The sequence below is a fragment of the Mchenga conophoros genome, linkage group LG9, assembly GCF_057382185.1.
Source record: "Mchenga conophoros isolate Kocher_MC1m ecotype Shallow Benthic linkage group LG9, M_conophoros_male_GT1.1, whole genome shotgun sequence".
In the NCBI taxonomy this organism is placed as follows: domain Eukaryota; kingdom Metazoa; phylum Chordata; class Actinopteri; order Cichliformes; family Cichlidae; genus Mchenga; species Mchenga conophoros.
In genome coordinates, this window is record NC_140534.1 from 28,488,117 (window position 1) to 28,507,555 (window position 19,439).

At 40.6% G+C, this 19,439-nt stretch overlaps 1 protein-coding gene across 2 annotated transcripts in view; it reads right to left on the reverse strand.

Moving 5' to 3' along the window:
• Positions 1-19,439, reverse strand: part of cntnap2a (contactin associated protein 2a) — a 409,241-nt gene that overhangs the window by 148,196 nt on the left and 241,606 nt on the right. For both annotated transcript variants that reach the window (XM_085287388.1, XM_085287389.1), the window contains exons 10-11: positions 13,927-14,076; positions 4,474-4,636 (exon numbers count right to left, since the gene is read on the reverse strand). In XM_085287388.1, coding sequence (XP_085143514.1) covers positions 4,474-4,636; positions 13,927-14,076 — 313 coding nt within the window. The remainder of the gene's footprint in view (positions 1-4,473; positions 4,637-13,926; positions 14,077-19,439) is intronic.

A 19,439-nucleotide genomic window follows, 5' to 3' on the forward strand; every position in this document is an offset into this window, starting at 1 on the left:
GAGATTTTCTTTAGAAGTCCATTACTATAGGTAGCTACTATCTAAAGAAATACAGGACTGACAGAGTGGCATCCCTATTCATCTGAGACAGAAGTCTTACAATATAATAATAAAAGAATGTGATTCTATGAGTTGAGATTAATGTAAGTTTTATGATTTCACTGACCCGAGGCCCTTGAAAACTACCACACATACCTTTGCAGGCAAAGGATACTAAATATTTATGCTGTAAAAAAGCGGATTCAAAAGGACAAAACCAGTGATAAGATCTAAACCATTCAAACATATCAGTCAGCATGATGATAATTTCTAATAATTTAAAATAGAACTCGGCAAAGAACCTTCGTTCTTTGAATTTCCACATATTTTCTCCCTGTTTGGACTCTTTTCATAACCAATGATGTCGCTATTAGCTTGATAGGTTCAATGAATCTGTTAACATTTCCATTCAAGGTGTTCACAAGAACAAAAGAAAGAAAGTAATGCCTTCACTTGATACCCCCCCACCCCCACAGCAATACTTGTGCCAAGACACCCAGTCAGTGAAAGAAAATGCAGGATCTACTGGTGACCTTGGCTAACTGTAAACAATCAGGAATAACTCAGTTTTAATCGGACCATGTGCGACTAAATAAAGTGAGACTGTCAGTGACTACTGAAGTGTGTGTCTGCCTATACTAAAATGAAACATCATTGATTATTGAGTGCACGAGGCGACAGACCTGCTAATGATGCTGAATCTCAGTGTTCCATCTTAGGTTTCTTAACATAAAGCATATTGTTATTGTTAAAATTTAGTCTCTATATTCACAGATGGAAGTAAACAGAGTGTGAACACAGCACTGAGCACACAGCAGTTAAGACATCACAGTTTTTCTTGTTAAAATTTGAATACCAACCCAAATCCCAAGCACATCAAAGTTCTGTGATTTGATCTGCCTGCAGGCCTGTGGGGATGGATCCCGAGGCACGGGAGGCTTAAAGCGGGGTTTTCCACACACACAGTCATGTATGAGTTATGCGATTAGAATTTTTAAGTCTGCTTACTTGAATGTAATAAAATGGTGTTAGCAGGAAAGCGAGCTGGAGGACAAACAAACACTGACTCGTAAAAGCTGCAGGGGTCCTTCTCCAGCCTCACTGGCTGTCGGGCAGTTAAGCAGCACAAATATTCCACCTCTGGAGCTGGACATGATGATTACTGCTGTTGTGCACACAATACTGATGAAAGTGACATACTACTTTGGCCTTGTTCACATAACATAGGATAGCTTCACTGACAGCAGAGGGGGTTATAATTGTGGCCATCTTTGGATTTCTTTGTACATTTGGACTCAGTGTACTTGGAAAACGAGGGGGACAGCATGTGCTGTAAAAAAATGAAATAAATAAAATAAATAAAAATCCTGCCTGTCTGCTAGGCTACAAAATATTTGACAAGCATTTGGCTATGTACAAAATCGACCCTGTGGCAGTCTAAAAGCTGTGAAAAACAAACATTCTAGTGTGACACTAGATTGCACAGCACATTTTTAATGCAAGTAACGCATCTGGAGTGCAGAATGACTCAAATTCCCTGAAATGTTTCTGTCAGCGCATTTCGGGCAGTTTGTCCAAGTAGAGTTAACTTCAAGTTAACGAGCTTACTGCGCTAAAGCTTTGATGCCGTGCAGCCCCACGCACAGTTAATTTCCTTTTGCTGCGCAGCTCTCACACAGTGGCTCAGCTATGCTCCAATCCCTCCATATTGTGGCCAGTCACATGCGAGGATATAGGATAATATCATTATATGAAAAACAGAGGGAGAGACGCGACAGTTAAGTGGAGTGTGCGTCTGTCCTCTCAGTAAGTGAGTGAGACAGTAGACAGTGGTGAGGAGGGCTGTGCGAGTGCATCGCAAAAACACATAAATATGCCTGACACCCGTAAACGAAGCAGCATCTGGCTTTTTTGTCTCGGTCTCGACTTTGTCTTTGTCTTGACTCAGTCTGTCTTGGTCTTGTCTTGACTACAAGTCTATTCATTAGTGGTGCAGAGGGTATGTTGATGATGAAAGCACTAGCATTAGTGCTAATCTTTTCTGCAAGGCTCCAAAAAGAAATAAATAAATAAATCCATGATTCAATTCCAGTTACATCTTTGCAGCATGCTTCTTGTTATGGATAATGCAACATTGTTCTGTTAATTTTCAAGACATTTCCCTAATGTTCCTACTTAATCTAGGCATTTCCAATCCAGAGGTAATGTTAGTCATTTTTTAAAAAGGTTTGTAGTGGTGTAACATACCGACAAAGGTTAGGTAGATTTGACCTATTTGTGTTGTGCTTGAGTACAAATATAGAGTAGATCGCACCTAACAAATTGTGTACTAATTAGGGTTAGGGTTAATTGTTACATCAATTTCGTTGAGTATATTTTTAAAAGTTTGTTTTTACAGTGTAACAAGGTTCAGATAAAGGGCCTTTCACAGAGGGTTGCAATTGACAATCACAAAAGACATTATGCTCAGCAAGCTGTGATCACTCAAGTATACTAACTATATATGCGGCTTTTTTTTTCCTGAAAAAAAAAAAGACATTTCGGCAAATTTATGAGCGTGTGTGGTTTTATGTGCCTCTGCACTCATTGCCTCGGCAGTATTACAGAACAACAGTGACATTGTGGGAATTTGCATGGGCATAGCTATGTGTCCACCTGAGAGTGTGTCTGTTAGGTTGTGTGTAGTTTCTGTTTCTTCCACCATCTCACCCTAAACACAATCTCACAGTGGAACGGCATTGATCAAAGGGAGGTCAGACAGGGCTATTGAACTGCCTTCAAAGACATTCTGATTAGTTAGATGGTAACAGTGCACCCATTCATCTTCCATGGCAGAACAAGGCCCACCTCAAGTACTGCAGGGCTTATACAAAACATTTGAAGTAATAGACTTGGGCAATACTGGGAGCACAGAGAGTAGGATAGTTTCATTAAATTTGGAAACTTCTGTGTTAGTTCACGTCCAAAATAAAGTTTTTTGGCCATGGACAGTTTTTTTTTTCTCCACCTGTGAAGGCAGAAGTTTTCTGGAGAACTGTCAGCACATCTGCTATTGCATTTTCAATATGCAGCAGCAGGAAGCCAACTTCCAGTGGTCTGTAACACTCTCGGTCACTCATCTTTGTGATTGTTTCCTCCGTACAGTATAGTGTACGTCACATAGAGGCAGTTGCACAGAATTGCACAAAATAAACAGCATCAGTATTCTGTTGAAGTGAAATTGTAACAATGATGACTAACATTTGATCAAATTAAAACATAATAACGCAGTCTTCTGGCTGACTCAGTCAATTAGCACCTCTAAATTGGGCATTTGATTGCACAGCACAATGCAAAACAGAGTCAAACAGAGTCAAAATGCAAATTTTGACTTTGTAAGCATTTTGCTATTTACTGGATGACATTTCAAATCAAAATTATTATTATCATTCATATTAGGTATGACACATACTGTGTCATACTCTGCCTCACAGAGCCCCTCCTCCTGACCCCCTCCAGGTACACTGTAAGAATAAACACAATATGAACAAATACAATACGTTTCATTCATTATTGGAGGAGAGTAGGGCACAAAAAGGATTTTTTGACTAGAGTTATAAACTAGGTGGCCTAAACTGCCACAAACACTTTAATAGAAACATTATCTGAAAATGCAAATGCAAAATGACAACACTGACTTAAACAGGATTTTCTGATGAGTCTGCCTGTGTAAGTGTGTGCCCAAGCAGTTGTCTGAACTCAAGATTCCCAGCCAGTCAGACCACTTGTGGCGAACCTAAATTGATCACAATCAAGCAGGGGTACTTGGTGTCTTCTTCGCTCACCAAGGATATCGATGAAGGTCATTGACAAACCTCACCTGAAGACAAATCACTAAATAATACGTGACTAACACCACCGGGATTAAACGTGTCCTCAAAGTTTAAATGGTTTTGCACACAGGCATCAATGCAGGCAAATGTTGCATGGGTGACTGCATGTATGGCGAATCCATTCCAATGTGTTTGTCTAGTCCATGACAAGGAAATAAATTGAAATGTCAACAAGTTTAATGAATGCTTACAGTGAGCCAACATTGGGAGGTGCTGTGCAGAATTTCCATGTCTGGTATCCTTGGCAATAAAACCGAACTGCATGGCTCATTTTTGATGTTTGATTAAGATTGTCCAATGTTTTCCACTGATAAAATACACACCTCCTTGCACTGTAATTTTCCCCATCAACTATATCTGACAAGCAGATAGGAGACAGCAATACGCTCACATACTTGTTGATTCAAACAGACAAGTGGATGTTTGTGCTATAAGTCTCTGGATCGAAATTCAAAGACTCCACATGGCGCTCTTGTCTAGTATATGATTCTTCCTATTTAAAACCAGTTGATTTATATCAATCATTGCTTTTGTCCTCTGCCCATGCCTGACCCACTCTTACCTGTCTATGATTGCACACATGTCCAGGCTGACATTCTCAAAAGCTCCCACAGTGCCTTTCTCCACAGCATGTAGCTCAGCAGGTTGGTCATCAACTAAGACTGCTTGCATGCAGCCTTGAAACGAACGCTGGGTTGGTGGAAACAGTGTTTGCAGAAAATAACCTGGAACCCATACAAGAAACAAACAAAAGAAAAGAAAGTAAAACATTGTTACATAAAAAAATGGCAATTTTCTGCTGACAATTACAGATAGTTGGAAGTGGAAAAAATGCTGTAACTATTTTTGAGAAGGAACAGAAACAAAGGGATGCATAAAAGCTTGTTTTAATAGTGAAATGAAAGAAGTGGGAGATTGAAAGAATCCTATTATGCTCTCCCTGCAATCTCACGATTTAAAACACACCATGAAAAGAAGACAGTGACATTATCCTTGATGAGCAACAACACACCTGGCCAGTGAATGGTTATTGTCCCCTTTTTTAAAACCATGAACCTTCATCACTTGTCTTGTTTTAGAGCTTATCCGCAAGGCCCATTAGACTTAATGCTGGTGCTAAGACTGCAGTAGGCTAGAGGACATACAGATTTTACTCTATACTGTACGTTTATGAGGTACAGGAGTCAATGGCCCGTCCAGAGGTTTCACTGGGCCTTGACTGAAGAGGGGACAAGGCTAGGACAAAACTATACACCTGTGTGTATTTTTTGAACATTCTTTATCTTTTACAAAACTTCACTGATATATGACAGGTTTACATGTACTCTACATGCATATCTTCTACATGTTTAAATCTGCCTCCGTGCTTTGTGTATAATAGTTGCACAGCATACAGTATAGGAGTGTAAATCTACAGAGCACAGGCAGTCCAACAGCACACGGGTCACTCATAAAACACAACCGCTCAATGACATCTCCATCATCGTGATGATATAAGCTGTCACACTCTCCAGCATGCCTATCAGCTTCAAGGCCAAAGCATCAAAGAGACTTATTATACAAGGCGTGTGCACTGTGTGTGTGTGTGTGTGTGTGTGTGTGTGTGTGTGTGTGTGTGTGTGTGTGTGTGTGTGTGTGTGTGTGTATGTGTGTGTATACATCGACATAATTGTAGTTTATGTCCCTGACACAAAGCATATAAAACAGTAGAAAGTAAACAGTATGTATAAGGGTATGTGTGTGCACGTTTGCTGGATTCATCCTGTTCTTCACATCTTTTGATTTTCATCTCCTCCTTCCAAAAAGTTTCTCCTGTCATCCTTGCCATCTGTCTCTTTTCCTGCCACACCTGCCTGGTGTTTTTTTTTTTTTTTCCAGGGAGAAACACAGAGAAAGAGAGAAAGACAGAGAGGGAGATAGAAAAGGAAGAGAAGATGGGAAACAGAGCAGACTGCAGCTGGCTGGCAGCACTTTGTGTCCTGTGGATAGCTTATAAATGCAAAGGAAATCCAGCTATCCTGACAGTTTGGCAGAATGAGTGGCACCATGCATGAAGCTATGGGTGGATGTATGTATGTTGCTCGGCCATGAAAGCCAGCGGGAGGTTTGTTTCTCTGCTTCTCTTTTCAAGCCACCAACTGAGTGGTTTTTGCAATTAAAGTTCAACACTATATCCGATTAGTTTATTAGGTGTCACTTTATAATTTACTCTTTTGATGCAAAAATACTTTTTTAAGAGCAATAACTGAAATGCACCTGTATTTCTACTAAAACCGGCATGCTTCAGGTGACAGCTGACTTTGGATTAAAAGTTAATCATCAATCAGCAAACAAAAGCAAAAATCTGATATCTAGAAAAAGCTAAATGAATCCAAACATCTGCAAATCACTATTTAAAAGACACAGGTGATCATTTATCTATATGAATGAGCACTATAAATGCTCCTTTTACCATATTGCATATTAAATGATTAATAGATGGATAAATAAGACTCAGAGAGTATGTAGATTTTGCAGTAGCAGAGTTTTAAATAGATTTAAAGTACAGCATTTTATTTTATTATTACTCTAAAGCAATGACCAGACATAACCAATGTTAATATATAGTTACAATTCTGTTTTAGTCTGCCTCCCTGGGAACATTTTTATTTCCCCAAGAAGCTTCAAGAAATTAATTTTTTATGAGGCAGCACGGTGGCACGGTGGTTAGCACTGTTGCCGCACAGCAAGAAGGTCCTGAGTTCAATTCCAACATCAGGCCGGGGTCTTTCTGTGTGGAGTTTGCATGTTCTCCCCGTGTTTGCGTGGGTTCCCTCCGGGTACTCCGGCTTCCTCCCACCGTCCAAAGACATGCAGCTTGTGGGGATAGGTCAATTGGAAAATCCAAATTGCCATTAGGTGTGAATGTGAGTGCGAATGGTTGTCTGTCCCTGTGTGTTGGCCCTGCGACAGACTGGCGACCTGTCCAGGGTGTACCCCGCCTCTCGCCCTATGACAGCTGGGATAGGCTCCAGCGCCCCCCACGACCCTGAAAAGGATAAGCGGAAGCGAATGGATGGATGGATGGATGATTTTAAAATATGTATCACTGTATGAATGTAATGCAGATATACTCACACAAAGTTCAAGATTCAGACCGCTGTTAGTAGAAAGTCCAACAAAGACAAAACAATTGCTGGAAGCAAAGCAAATGCATCACCATACCTCAATCGATCTTCTAATCTAAATTCTAGATAAGAATAAGCAGTACTTATTTCTCCCTAATTTCAATGTCATTCTTTGCTTTAATTTGCAGTATTACTACAAACAGAAGAACTCTGTTTCTTATAACTGTTCAGAATGTGGAACAACAGCAATAACCCCCTGCAGTCTTGTTGGCACACTATCACAATCCCCCTGTTGGGCCTAAAGAGCTCGTCTTACAATACACACTGGAAAGACCAGCACCAGCTTTCTTCTACCTGTGCACGGCTGGCTCCCAGGCTATGTTTCCAAATCCCATTACATTTAGAGGTATGTGTCTGCTTCCGGAAGAGGTAGGTTGGAAATCTGCCAATATGCTCAGAGGTAAATTATTAAACAAATATTCCAAGGATGTAACTCTAGAATATATTCAGAAGAGACAAGAACTATTGCCAAACACAATATGTAATTTCACACAAAACCAAGAATGCACTCCCGGAAAGGAAAATGCTTATCTCCTGACCACCTGCTGCAGTTTGTCCCTCAGCAATTTACCCTAAGTGTCCAAAAAAGTCCTCAGAGCACTCTCAAACAAACATAACTCGCATTAATATCAAACAAAACTCATGTCAATAAAATCATTTGGCACCTTAGCTGATATGCACGTAAACAGAACTGTTTGCACTTACACAAAATGACACAAGATGCACATGCAGCACGTGGACTGCACTTTGATAAATGTGGTTGCCAGAGTGTCATGTCTTATTCATCACAAGCCTTAGGATGTAAAGGTAGGATTTAAAAGGAACGGCATGCAAGACGCATGGCTGAAAATGTGCTATTCATTACAAGTTACCGCAAGAACTTAAGATGCTAAAATGACCAAAAGAAAGCACTGGAGGGCTACAATGCTGTGTTTCAAGAAGGTCAAAAAATATACTGTGTCATAGTGTACAGTCTATGTGTAGTAATGGGAAAGCAACTGTAGGACTTTTGTCATGATGAGTCATTTATTCACAAATAGAAAATGTGAAAGAAGCCATTCTATCATTTCCAAAATGATGAAAAGAAGCAATGAGCTATGAAAAGCTGTGACAATATTTGGAACCACTCAGTATTATCAAATGTATAAGAAAGTCAAGATTTCAACACTACAATAGGAAACACTACATACTCCTTTCCGCCCCCACCTACAGACAGTTATCAAATGCTAGAAAGCTTCAGAGTGGAACGTCCCATAATTGACTGCTCTCTCATTAGTGTATCAATTTTTCCCCTCTTCCTGAATAGAAAATATGACTTTGTGTCTCCGTGTATGTGCACTTATGTGTGATTGTGTGTGTCTCCCTGTCGTGCCTCTTGAGAAATTCAATTTATGGATGTCTTCTGCCAGTCACTTACTAATTTCTCTAAGCGTAGCGTCATGAGTGAAAAACTACTCTCCGTAAAATGGGCTTTGGGTTCAGGAGACTGCTTCTAAAAGCAGGTGCTCAATGGACAGAGGAGTGGAGATGAGAGGAGCAGGAGAGGAGTCCAGCGGGAGGCAAAGGAAGGGGTTAAAGCAAATGAAATAATGAGAAAAATTAAGACATAAGGTAGGGAGGAAATTTGAAGGAGCAAAACAGAAAGAAACCTGAAAAGAATAGAATGAAGAAAGAGGGAAGAGTAAAGGGCACGTTCAAAGGCTCAAAGCCTAGGTCTTTCTTGCCACTGACATCCTCAGTATAATATCTTATAACCTGGCAACCTTGGGAGAGGTTCCAAGAGAATTTTAATGGCACAGAAATTAAATGGCAGGACTATTACATCACAAGGAAAATGTTGAATGGCTGCAGAACTCAGAGATTTGCACTGTCAATTATTACATAATTTCAGAGGAAGCAAAGTGGTCTTATTTTAGCTGTTATTAACTGACACGCAAAAACTGCACATTCTAGACAATATATATAAAAAAAGGAAATAAGGAAGAATATTCAATAAAGGGAAATATTATGTACTCAATTTGCATAGCCTTTAAACTCCTTGGGAATAGTACCTCATTTGCATAATGTCCCATCATAGCCAAAATCAAATCAAATAAAAATGTATTAAAAGTTACCACTGATTTAAACTGGGTAATTTATTTATTTAATAAAAGCATGAATTAGCAAATATTTCATGTCAATATGCATGCCTTCATATAACATATGAATAACATTAATTTTAATGTTAAAAGCATTGAAAGACTGTGTTATGCAAAAGAAAAAAAAACAGTCTTGTTCATATAAGCCAATTCTACACACGCACACACACACACACACACACACACACACACACACACTTTGCTGTGATTTGATTAAATACAGACTGACATTTATATGCCGTATTTGTGTGTGTGTGGGTCTAAGTAAAGCACGTAAAACATGTGTTCTCAGACTTAGTGTTAGTGATACCGTATGTATTACTTATTACTTATTACTTATGACACGCAAATTCGTGAAGCGTTCCTCATTTTTTAAATAATTTCCCCCAGGGATCAATAAAGTATTCTGATTCTGATTCTGATTAGTGACAGTCACGCCTCAATAAAACCCTAATTGGTGCTAATGTGCCTTAATGTAGCAGTTGTGGCAGAAATAAAAATATAACTGAACATTATAGGAGGCAGATAGTCACACCCACTTTCCTCTAACTCCCTAGCAAAGTTAAGGTGCTATGCTATCAAAGTGAATGGAATAGTTACTCTAGACCAGTGGAGTCCAAATCCAGGCCTCGAGGACCAGTGTCCTGCAGGTTGTAGATGTGTCCTTGATCCATCACAGCTGATTTAAATGTCTAAATTACCTCCTCAACATGTCTTGGGCTGTGTCCCAATTCAGGGTCTGCACGCTGAAGGCTAGAACGTCCCATTTCACAAGCCTCTCACTTCCGCACTTCTCGTACTTATAGTACGCACCGTACGTAGTACGCGAAGTGTGCGTTCTTCAAGCGTGCAGACCCTGAATTGGGACACAGCCTTGAAGATCTCCAGAGAACTGGTAACTAATCATTTGATTCAGGTGTCTAGACCCAGGGTGAGATCTAAAACCTGCAGGACACCGGCCATCAAGGCCTGGAGTTGGGCAAGTCTGGTCTAGACTGACATTTCCTATTTTGCTCATTTATTTTTCATGGAGACCAAATACTCGTGACTTAGAACAAAATCCAAGAAAGAGATGACACATCATTGTGGATATTAATTTATATCTATATCTATATATATATATATATATGTATGTATTTTTTAAAACTTTTTAAACTAAAAAAACAACTTTGTTATTGTTTGTTATTAAATCACTATTCGAAAGTGTTGAGTCAAAGATGGGGTTGACAACAAAGAACAGCACAGAAACAACATAAAACCAAGAGCATAAAATATATCTCTGCTATTACATGGTACTTGTTTACGAAGTAGGGTTCAGTTGGTGGTCTCTGGTCTACAACTGTTGCCAGCGGAAGCACAGCAGATTGATGCCTTACAGCCATGTGATTTGAAGCAGATGGCTACCTGGATGGCCGCACCTACATAAATTACTCTCAGCAATTAACTCAAGCCTTGTCCTGTATATAAAAAAACAGGGATTGTTCATAATACTGTGAGGTTTCTGCTAATTGTGTCTCGCTGATAGAACAGTCTCAGTCACAGTGAAAGTGCTGATGGAATACTGTTAGAGAGCTTTAGGACAGCTTAATGGGCTTGGCCTCTTTGACTCATCAAGCCGAGCGATCAGAGAGAGTAATTGAGGGCAAGCCAAAGGCTAAACTATCTTCTGTACATTCACTATATTATTCTGTTACCTCTGAGATGGAAATTAGCCTCTGAATGTGATGAGCGGGATGGTTTGAATACATGTGCTGGATATTTTGTCTGAGCTAACGTAGTTCTGTGTGTATGTAGGACACCCATCTTTTCATGTGAGTTACAGACTTGCGTACTAACTTAACCAACACACATAGGATTTTAGGCTTCCTCTTTGATAACAAGGAGGCAAGATATTGAATGAAAGATGGAAATTGCGATTAAAATTCACACACTGCTCCACATGGAATTTCTCTGTTGCTACAGTATTTAAATACACCAAACCCAATCACAGAAAAATGAAAAGAAAAGGAAAATAACCCTAAGAGCTAAACACAAGCTGCATCAGTGCACACTGTTTTCCATGAAACAGCTCCTAAAAGTTTTTCCCTAGCCACTAAAGCGCTGGCCTAAATATCATTTTGTAGTTCTTTCCATAGTAATAATCAACAGTTTTGTATCCCCTGCAGCCTTCAAACTTGTGTTTACCACCAGGCTCCCTGCTCCTCAGCATTCATTATGTCATGTAAAATTAACGAGAAAAACCCCAGTCACAGTTCCTGCCAATTCAGCGCACTACCTCCATCAAAGGGGAGAAACTACTGAAAAACATTGCTGTTTTTTCCAGTTGCTGCAATGTGTATTTAGTGTTTATATGTGATTACATACTGTATGTGTTTATATGCAAGTGGAATGCAAAGTGGTGTAGAATATATACTACAATGCACTGTACATAGTTTTTATATATCACCTATGGTGCAGTATTTTGCTCTTTTTAATTAATCTTTTCCAAATAAAAATCTATGCTGAGAATCTTTTGCAAATTTATTGGAAGAAAGAATATGACTGACATTCAGAACCAATTTAGCATAGGTTAGTTCAGTTTCTAGGTATTTCTCTTGCTTATCTTTGCAATGTGGTAAATTTAACTGACTGGACATGATCTGGGAATCAAAAGCCTGGTGACAGGGAATACTGTTGCACAAGTCAAAGGGGAGGATCAGGTCAATGCACAAATTGGAACAACTGGGTGTCTTCCTGGAGCTGGCTGTCTGGCCAAACTAAGCAACTGCCAGAAAAGGGCCTAAGTACATACTGCTAACAAGAACCAGATAGTTCTTTTCTAAATGTCACACCTAAGGGACCCATCCATCACTACTAATCATCATGCCCGATACCATCCCAGTGGTAAGGCACGCTTGTGCCACATTCATGTAGAGTTGATGTTTTCTGTATGGACTAGTTGGGCTTCAGGGAATGGTTAACAGCTAAAATACAGACATATTCTTCAAGAAAGCTTTTTCCAAAGCACTCAGGACTGAATCAAAGTTTCACCTTTCAACTGGACATGACCATAAGCATATAGCCCCCTCTCAAAAAACAAACTGGAGTGGCAACTCTGTGAATGTCTTTGAGTGGCCCAACGACAACCGTGCTGTGAACTCAGTGAAATATCTCTGGAGAGACCTAAAAATGAACTCTGACCATCTGCATCAAAACTGACAGAGCTTAGGAGGATCTGCAGACAAGAATGGCAGAAAATCTCCAAATCTGTGTGCAAAGGTTCTTGTGTCCTACCCAATAAAATTCAAGAGTGCAAGAACTGCCAAATGTGCCTCAACTCAAGTACCATAGGTTAAATAAAAACATCAGAAAACTTTCTTGAAGTATTCGTCATAGATTAATTGGCCTTGCCTTACTCTTTAATGTGCTAACCTTTTTCATTCACCTTATAAAACCTTCTTTCTGTATTTTGCAATTCCTGCCTGTCAATCTTTTGTACTATTTCTTCTCTTCCTTTTTTGGACTTCCTTCGTCTAACTGTCTCCTCTGCCCTCTTCATGGAGTAAAGACATTGCGGAGATCCTCTCCTCTCCTCTCAGCCACTATTGATTCACAACTCAGTTTACTGAAATCAATAAATCACCAATTGCATCAAGTGGAGACTAGAGGGTGAGAAGGAAAAGGAGAGAGGAGATATAAAAGACAGACAAAGACTAAAAAGAGAGACAGAAAGTTGGGATATCAATAATGAAAAATGAAGAATTAAATTCAATGATTCTGCAACAGCCTAGATTGACAAAAGACCTTCAGAATCCTTCAAAGATGTAACAGACTCTAGACTAAAAATCCATTAGCCCATCAAGGTCTCACAGACTTTGATTTCATATATAAAAAAAGTACAGAGTCATCATGGACTTGGGGATTTACTCAAACCAGCTAAGAGTAAATTAAAATAGACAACAGAATAAAAGTACTAGGGCTGTGTTTTTGTCGGCGGCTCTGATCCTTACTGACTGGCCTGGGGAAATGATTTTGCTCGATGGAGGAGATTGTGCTCAGATAGAGAGCGGTGGGGGTGGGGGAGGCATGATGGAGCTATCAGAGCTGCACTATCTCTCTAAGTTACTGTAATTTCATACAGGTGCCCACACATACACACACACCCACACACACATGCACACAAGTACACTTAGATACGGACCATCTTCCAACAGACAGACAGAGGTGTCTGGCATCATTAACCTGGCGTCTTCCTAATTCTGACAGATTGAGGCTGCTGCTTGTGTTATCGCTCTTTCTATCTCTCTGTGAGTGTCTGTTTGTTATAGTTTGTGTCTCCTATATATATGGTGTTGTTGCTGTGCCTGGGCTCTTGCTAAGTGAGCGACTTTCAGTTAAACTTTGCCTACCGGAAAAGAAATTTGATCATTTTTGCCTTAACACACACATGTACAAATATGGGCGATTTAGAAATATTGATTTAGATTGAAGAACTATCTGCAAATAACCACAAAACCAACACAAGTTCTATATGAACAGCATAGACGACTCAAATCCTAGCTGTAAAACATGAAAAATAAACATGCAACACACCTCCTCAAACATAGGGAGCATGTGGTGGAGTACACACATCCACAGTGTAGAGAAATGCGATGGAAATGAATGATGCTGGCACTAAAGTTGGTCTAGTTCTCATTAGAAATGTGGTGTTGGTGCTGGGTTGACCCTTACCCCCGAGGTGATAGGTTCCTCCCGTGGTGATGCTGAGAGGTGAGACGGAGCGCACAGCAGACACCTCCTCGCCGTCTATCGTCAACATGGCAAAGTTCTCCTTGGCAACCAAACGTATTGCATGCCACTGGCCATCATTGAGGCCCGAGCCTGGAAAAAAGCAATAAGGCAAAAGCATTTGTGTAAATCCCTGGATGTAATAATAAAACTTGCTGAGAAAAATAAAAATAAAAAAACAATAAAAAAAGGCCCACCACACAAAACTCAATACTGGTACTTTTTACCCCCATAGGTCCAAGTTATTTCTTTTAATAGGAGAATATAGAAGAATATGTAAGGCCCTGACTGGGATTTGTCAATAAGACAATTGGCTGGGTGAGAGGTGTGTGGGTGATTCATTCTGTTATGTGTGGCTATCCCTCTCTGTTTACCTTCTACTTTTATATTCAGCATATGTTTTTCTCCACAACAATGGCACTCCTGTGTGCCTGCTGAATGTGATTCCAACAGAGTTCAGTGCTATCGAGGATCATCTTTCTGCCTCTATTTCGGCTTCCCCTCACTTATGTGCACAGTCACATATGCAAGTCCGTGCTCCTCGATTCTTCTCCCCTTCTCTTTTGTTCTCTCACTCCCTCTTTCTCCTGGCTCCCTTTTGTAGTCTCAAAGCCCATGTGACTCAACTCCATTAAGTCTCACAGAACCCTGTTTGCTGAGTATCCAAATGCATGTGTGTGTGCGTCCTTTATGTGCCTGCAACTTTGAGTACTTTTTGAAAGTGCACGAGGCTCTAATGTGTTGCTCTGTCTGCATATGTGTGTGTTTGGTGCATGCAAGTTCCGTGCCCTCCTTTCTTCTCCCTTCTCTTGTAGCTGTGCTCCATTAAATATGAGTGATGTTTTGGAAAGGGACATTACTACTGGAGCTGAGAGAGAAGCCAGCTTCCTTTCATTGCCCTCTCCTCTATACATCACCTCTTACTGACACCAATCTCTATTCATCCTTTCCTCCTCACCTCGATCGCTATCCCAGATTCCTCTATCTCTCCATCTTTATTTCCCTTCCTCTGTTTCTTCATTTAAAATTTCCTCTCTTTTTCTTTCTCTCTTCTCTTTTCTTCTCTACTTCTCTAAGTTTGCAGCCATCTGCTGCAGTGTCTTTCTTTTTCAATTGGGCTTAGCACACTGCCTCACTGATTGTAATACATCGATACCTGTTGAGGACACTGTAGCGAAGTTCAAGGTACGGTCATGTGTAAATCAGTCTTGGCAGAGCGCACCTACTCATGGATCTGCATGCACGTCAATACACACACTTTCGCATAGACGGTGGGCAAGCTTATGTCGGTGTGTTTGCATTTTTGTGTGGCGGCCTCTGTGTGAGTCCCCGCTGTCTGCAAGATGCACTCTCACATTGTTTACTTCTTCCCAGAATGCACTTGAAGACCCGAGCTTTCATATCAGCAGGGAGTCTGCACTAATTAATCTTCATCAGCAGGGTGGCCGTGTGTGCCTGTGCTTGTATGCCTGTGTGCGATCGAGGCTGTGACCAAAGAAATTAAGGGCCAAGATGGTCACTTGCTGAGAGTTGTGACCACAGCAGCCACGCTCAGGGCAACGTGGTTGGGCATGCAAAAATACACACTCGCATACACGGGACATGGTACCCCTTAAAATTGTAAAACCCTTTTTTAAAAACTAGCTCTAGCAGGGAGAAAAATAAAATAATAAAAAATAATACTGTTAACAACGCTTTTTTGTCAGGAGGCCATGATCCCAAAACTAATAACACAAAATCTAGAGGACAGTGTCTACATTGTCCGAGTGATAACCACAAAAAAGTTACTTCTGGCAGAAAGCGACCTTGATAACCTCCTTCAGTGACAATCACATTTCTGCCTGCATATTGGTTTGATGTAATCACTACCAAGCTCTCTCCTCCATCCTGTCCCACTCTCTATAACCTCTTGAATGTAATGGAAAATAGATACTGTATAACCTTGTGTTCCCTCATCTGTTTTACATCACCTGCAATAGCTTTGAATGATGAGCTTATCAGTGATGGCGATGTAACTGAACCTTCACACTCATGCACAAACAGACAAGTGCCTGCTGAAACCCTCATGCTCAAATATGCGATCCGTGTTCTCTCTCTCTGTCTCTCTGTCTTTCTTTCGCTGTCAAAAGCACCAAATACAGTGGCCTGTAAAAGTATTCGGCCCCCTTGAACTTCTCCACATTTTGTCACATTACAGCCACAAACATGAATCAATTATATTGGAATTCCACGTGAAAGATCAACACAAAGTGGTGTACACGTGAGAAGTGGAACGAAAATCATACATGATTCCAAACATTTTTTACAAATAAATAACTGCAAAGTGGGGTGTGCGTAATTATTCAGCCCCCTGAATCAATACTTTGTAGAACCACCTTTTGCTGCAATTACAGCTGCCAGTCTTTTAGGGCAGCGGTCCCCAACCTTTTTTGCGCCACGGACTGTTTTATGCCCAATAATATTTTCAAGGACCGGCCTTTAAGGTGTCGCAGATAAATACAACAAAATAAAACTAGTACCGGTACCGAAAAAAAAAGAAGATTTATTCATAACACACGTGAAGAGACCCAGGAAAACCGAGTTAACGATAAAAACAATGAAAAAAATAATGCTGAAAACCGATAAAAACCCTGAAAACCATACATTTACACCTGAGCCTCAACTCTCGCGGCCCAGTACCAAACGACTCACGGACCGGTACTGGTCCGAGGCCCGGGGGTTGGGGACCGCTGTTTTAGGGTATGTCTCTACCAGCTTTGCACATGTAGAGACTGAAATCTTTGCCCATTCTTCTTTGTAAAACAGCTCCATCTCAGTCAGATTAGATGGACAGCATTTGTGAACAGCAGTTTTCAGATCTTGCCACAGATTCTCGATTGGATTTAGATCTGGACTTTGACTGGGCCATTCTAACACATGGATATGTTTTGTTTTAAATCTTTCCATTGTTGCCCTGGCTTTATGTTTAGGGTCGTTGTCCTGCTTATAGGTGAACCTCCGCCCCAGTCTCAAGTCTTTTGCAGACTCCAAGAGGTTTTCTTCCAAGATTGCTCCGTATTTGGCTCCATCCATCTTCCCATCAACTCTGACCAGCTTCCCTGTCCCTGCTGAAGAGAAGCACCCCCAGAGCATGATGCTGCCACCACCATATTTGACAGTGGGGATGGTGTGTTCACAGTGATGTGCAGTGTTAGTTTTCCGCCACACATAGCGTTTTGCATTTTGGCCAAAAAGTTCCATTTTGGTCTCATCTGACCAGAGCAGCTTCTTCCACAGGTTTGCTGTGTCCCCCACATGGCTTGTGGAAAACTGCAAACGGGACTTCTTATGGTTTTCTGTTAACAATGGCTTTCTTCTTGCCACTCTTCCATAAAGGCCAACTTTGTGCAGTGCACGACTAATAGTTGTCCTGTGGACAGATCCCCCCACCTGAACTGTAGATCTCTGCAGCTCGTCCAGAGTCACCATGGGCCTCTTGGCTGCATTTCTGATCAGCGCTCTCCTTGTTCGGCCTGTGAGTTTAGGTGGTCCCCTAGGGACCCCAAAGCGCTTTACACACCCAATCATCCACCCATTCACTCTCACATTCACACACTGGTGGAGACAAGCTACAGTTGTAGCCACAGCTGCCCTGGGGCAGACTGACAGAAGCGAGGCTGCCATATCGCGCCATCGGCCCTTCTGGGCTGAATAAGGGGGCTGAATAATTACGCACACCCCACTTTGCAGTTATTTATTTGTAAAAAATGTTTGTAATCATTAGAGATGGCACGATACCACTTTTTTATGTCCGATACCGATACCGATATCATAAATTTGGATATCTGCCGATACCGATATGAATCCGATATAGTGTTTTTTAATCAACAAAACTGTTTTTTAAATATCTTGCTGCATTTTGTATAAGTTCATACTCAAGTTTAAAACAACAACTACACTAAAGCTATTCTGTTATACCTGTATGCAAAAAAAAATAAATTTCATAGTTCAGCAATACTGATCAATCTAATAAACTTAAACCTACACCATCCTCCCTATTCTGGTATTTTAAAGAGTACTTAGCGTAAATATTAAGCAACCTAACTAATAGGGTTCCAACTCCCAGCAACAACAAAAATAAATAAATAAAAAAATAGGGAACCACCCCTCACGCTCCACCTCATGATGCTTAATCGACGTAATCAACCTTAATTTGATGCAGTGTAAAAAAAAAAAGCACAGAAATCAATTATTTTTCAAGAAATATTAAATAGATTCAACATCTTTCTTCAACAAAATTGCAGACTGCACAGATGGTACCTTCCCAAAGGAAAAAGTACTATAGCTTACTAGGGTATATATATTAGACTTAATAGTCACTATATACAGTAATTGACTTCTATTCATTTTACATCAAATTAAAACTTTGGGTGTCAGATAATTATTTATTAAAAGCTCGACATTTTAAATGAGAATAAGAAAGAAAAGTATGTCTTTGTGCCCCCTTTTCCCAGTTAATGCCCTATCGGCCCCCCTGGCTAAACTTTGCTAGATCCGCCCCTGCACAGTTACCAGCCGTCAGCTACATAGAAAAAGATCCTGGTGTAGAAAGTAATATTAAATACATTCTAACAACAGCTGATCAAGCTTAAACGTGCTGCTGTTGTTCAGCCGCTGGTTTCCTCTTTCTGGTGCAAAGTGGGCCAAAAGCAAACAAGAGAGACGGACTCGCGACAGAAAAGCCGATCAGCTGATCATTAAGCAGTTTCATGATTGAAGTAGCAGCCAGAAGAGGCAGTCGCTCCATATATCGTTTGGTAAGCTTAACGCAGGAATGCTTTACAAACATTCAGAGATGGACTTACACACTTGCTTTACTTCTCTCGGGATAACTTTGTCGGAGATGAAATGCCGGGTTGCTAGCGAAGCTCCAAATGCTATCCAGACCACCGACAGGTCCCGCATGCCACAGCCGCTCTATCACGTGATGCATACTGCTCCGACTGCTAACGTTCTGAGGTGAGTTACGGCGTGTTGCAAGTTTTGTGAGGTGCTTTCGTGATATTTAATGGATCGGATTACATTTTTTATTTTTCTCCGATATCCGATCCAGTAATTTAGGTCAGTATCGGACCGATACCGATACGTAATATCGGATCGGTCCATCTCTAGTAATCATGTATGATTTTTGTTCCACTTCTCATGTGTACACCACTTTGTGTTGGTCTTTCACGTGGAATTCCAATAAAATTGATTCATGTTTGTGGCTGTAATGTGACAGAATGTGGGAAAGTTCAAGGGGGCTGAATACTTTTGCAAGCCACTGTACACTGGCAAAAATCATGCACATACCAGCTGTCTGTCACAGATAAAAAAAAAGAGTGAAAAAGATGAAGGAGGAGGAGAATTAGTCAGATTAAACCTGATAAAGTTGTGGTTTTCTTTGTTGTTATTCAAATGCAGGGTCTGATAACAAA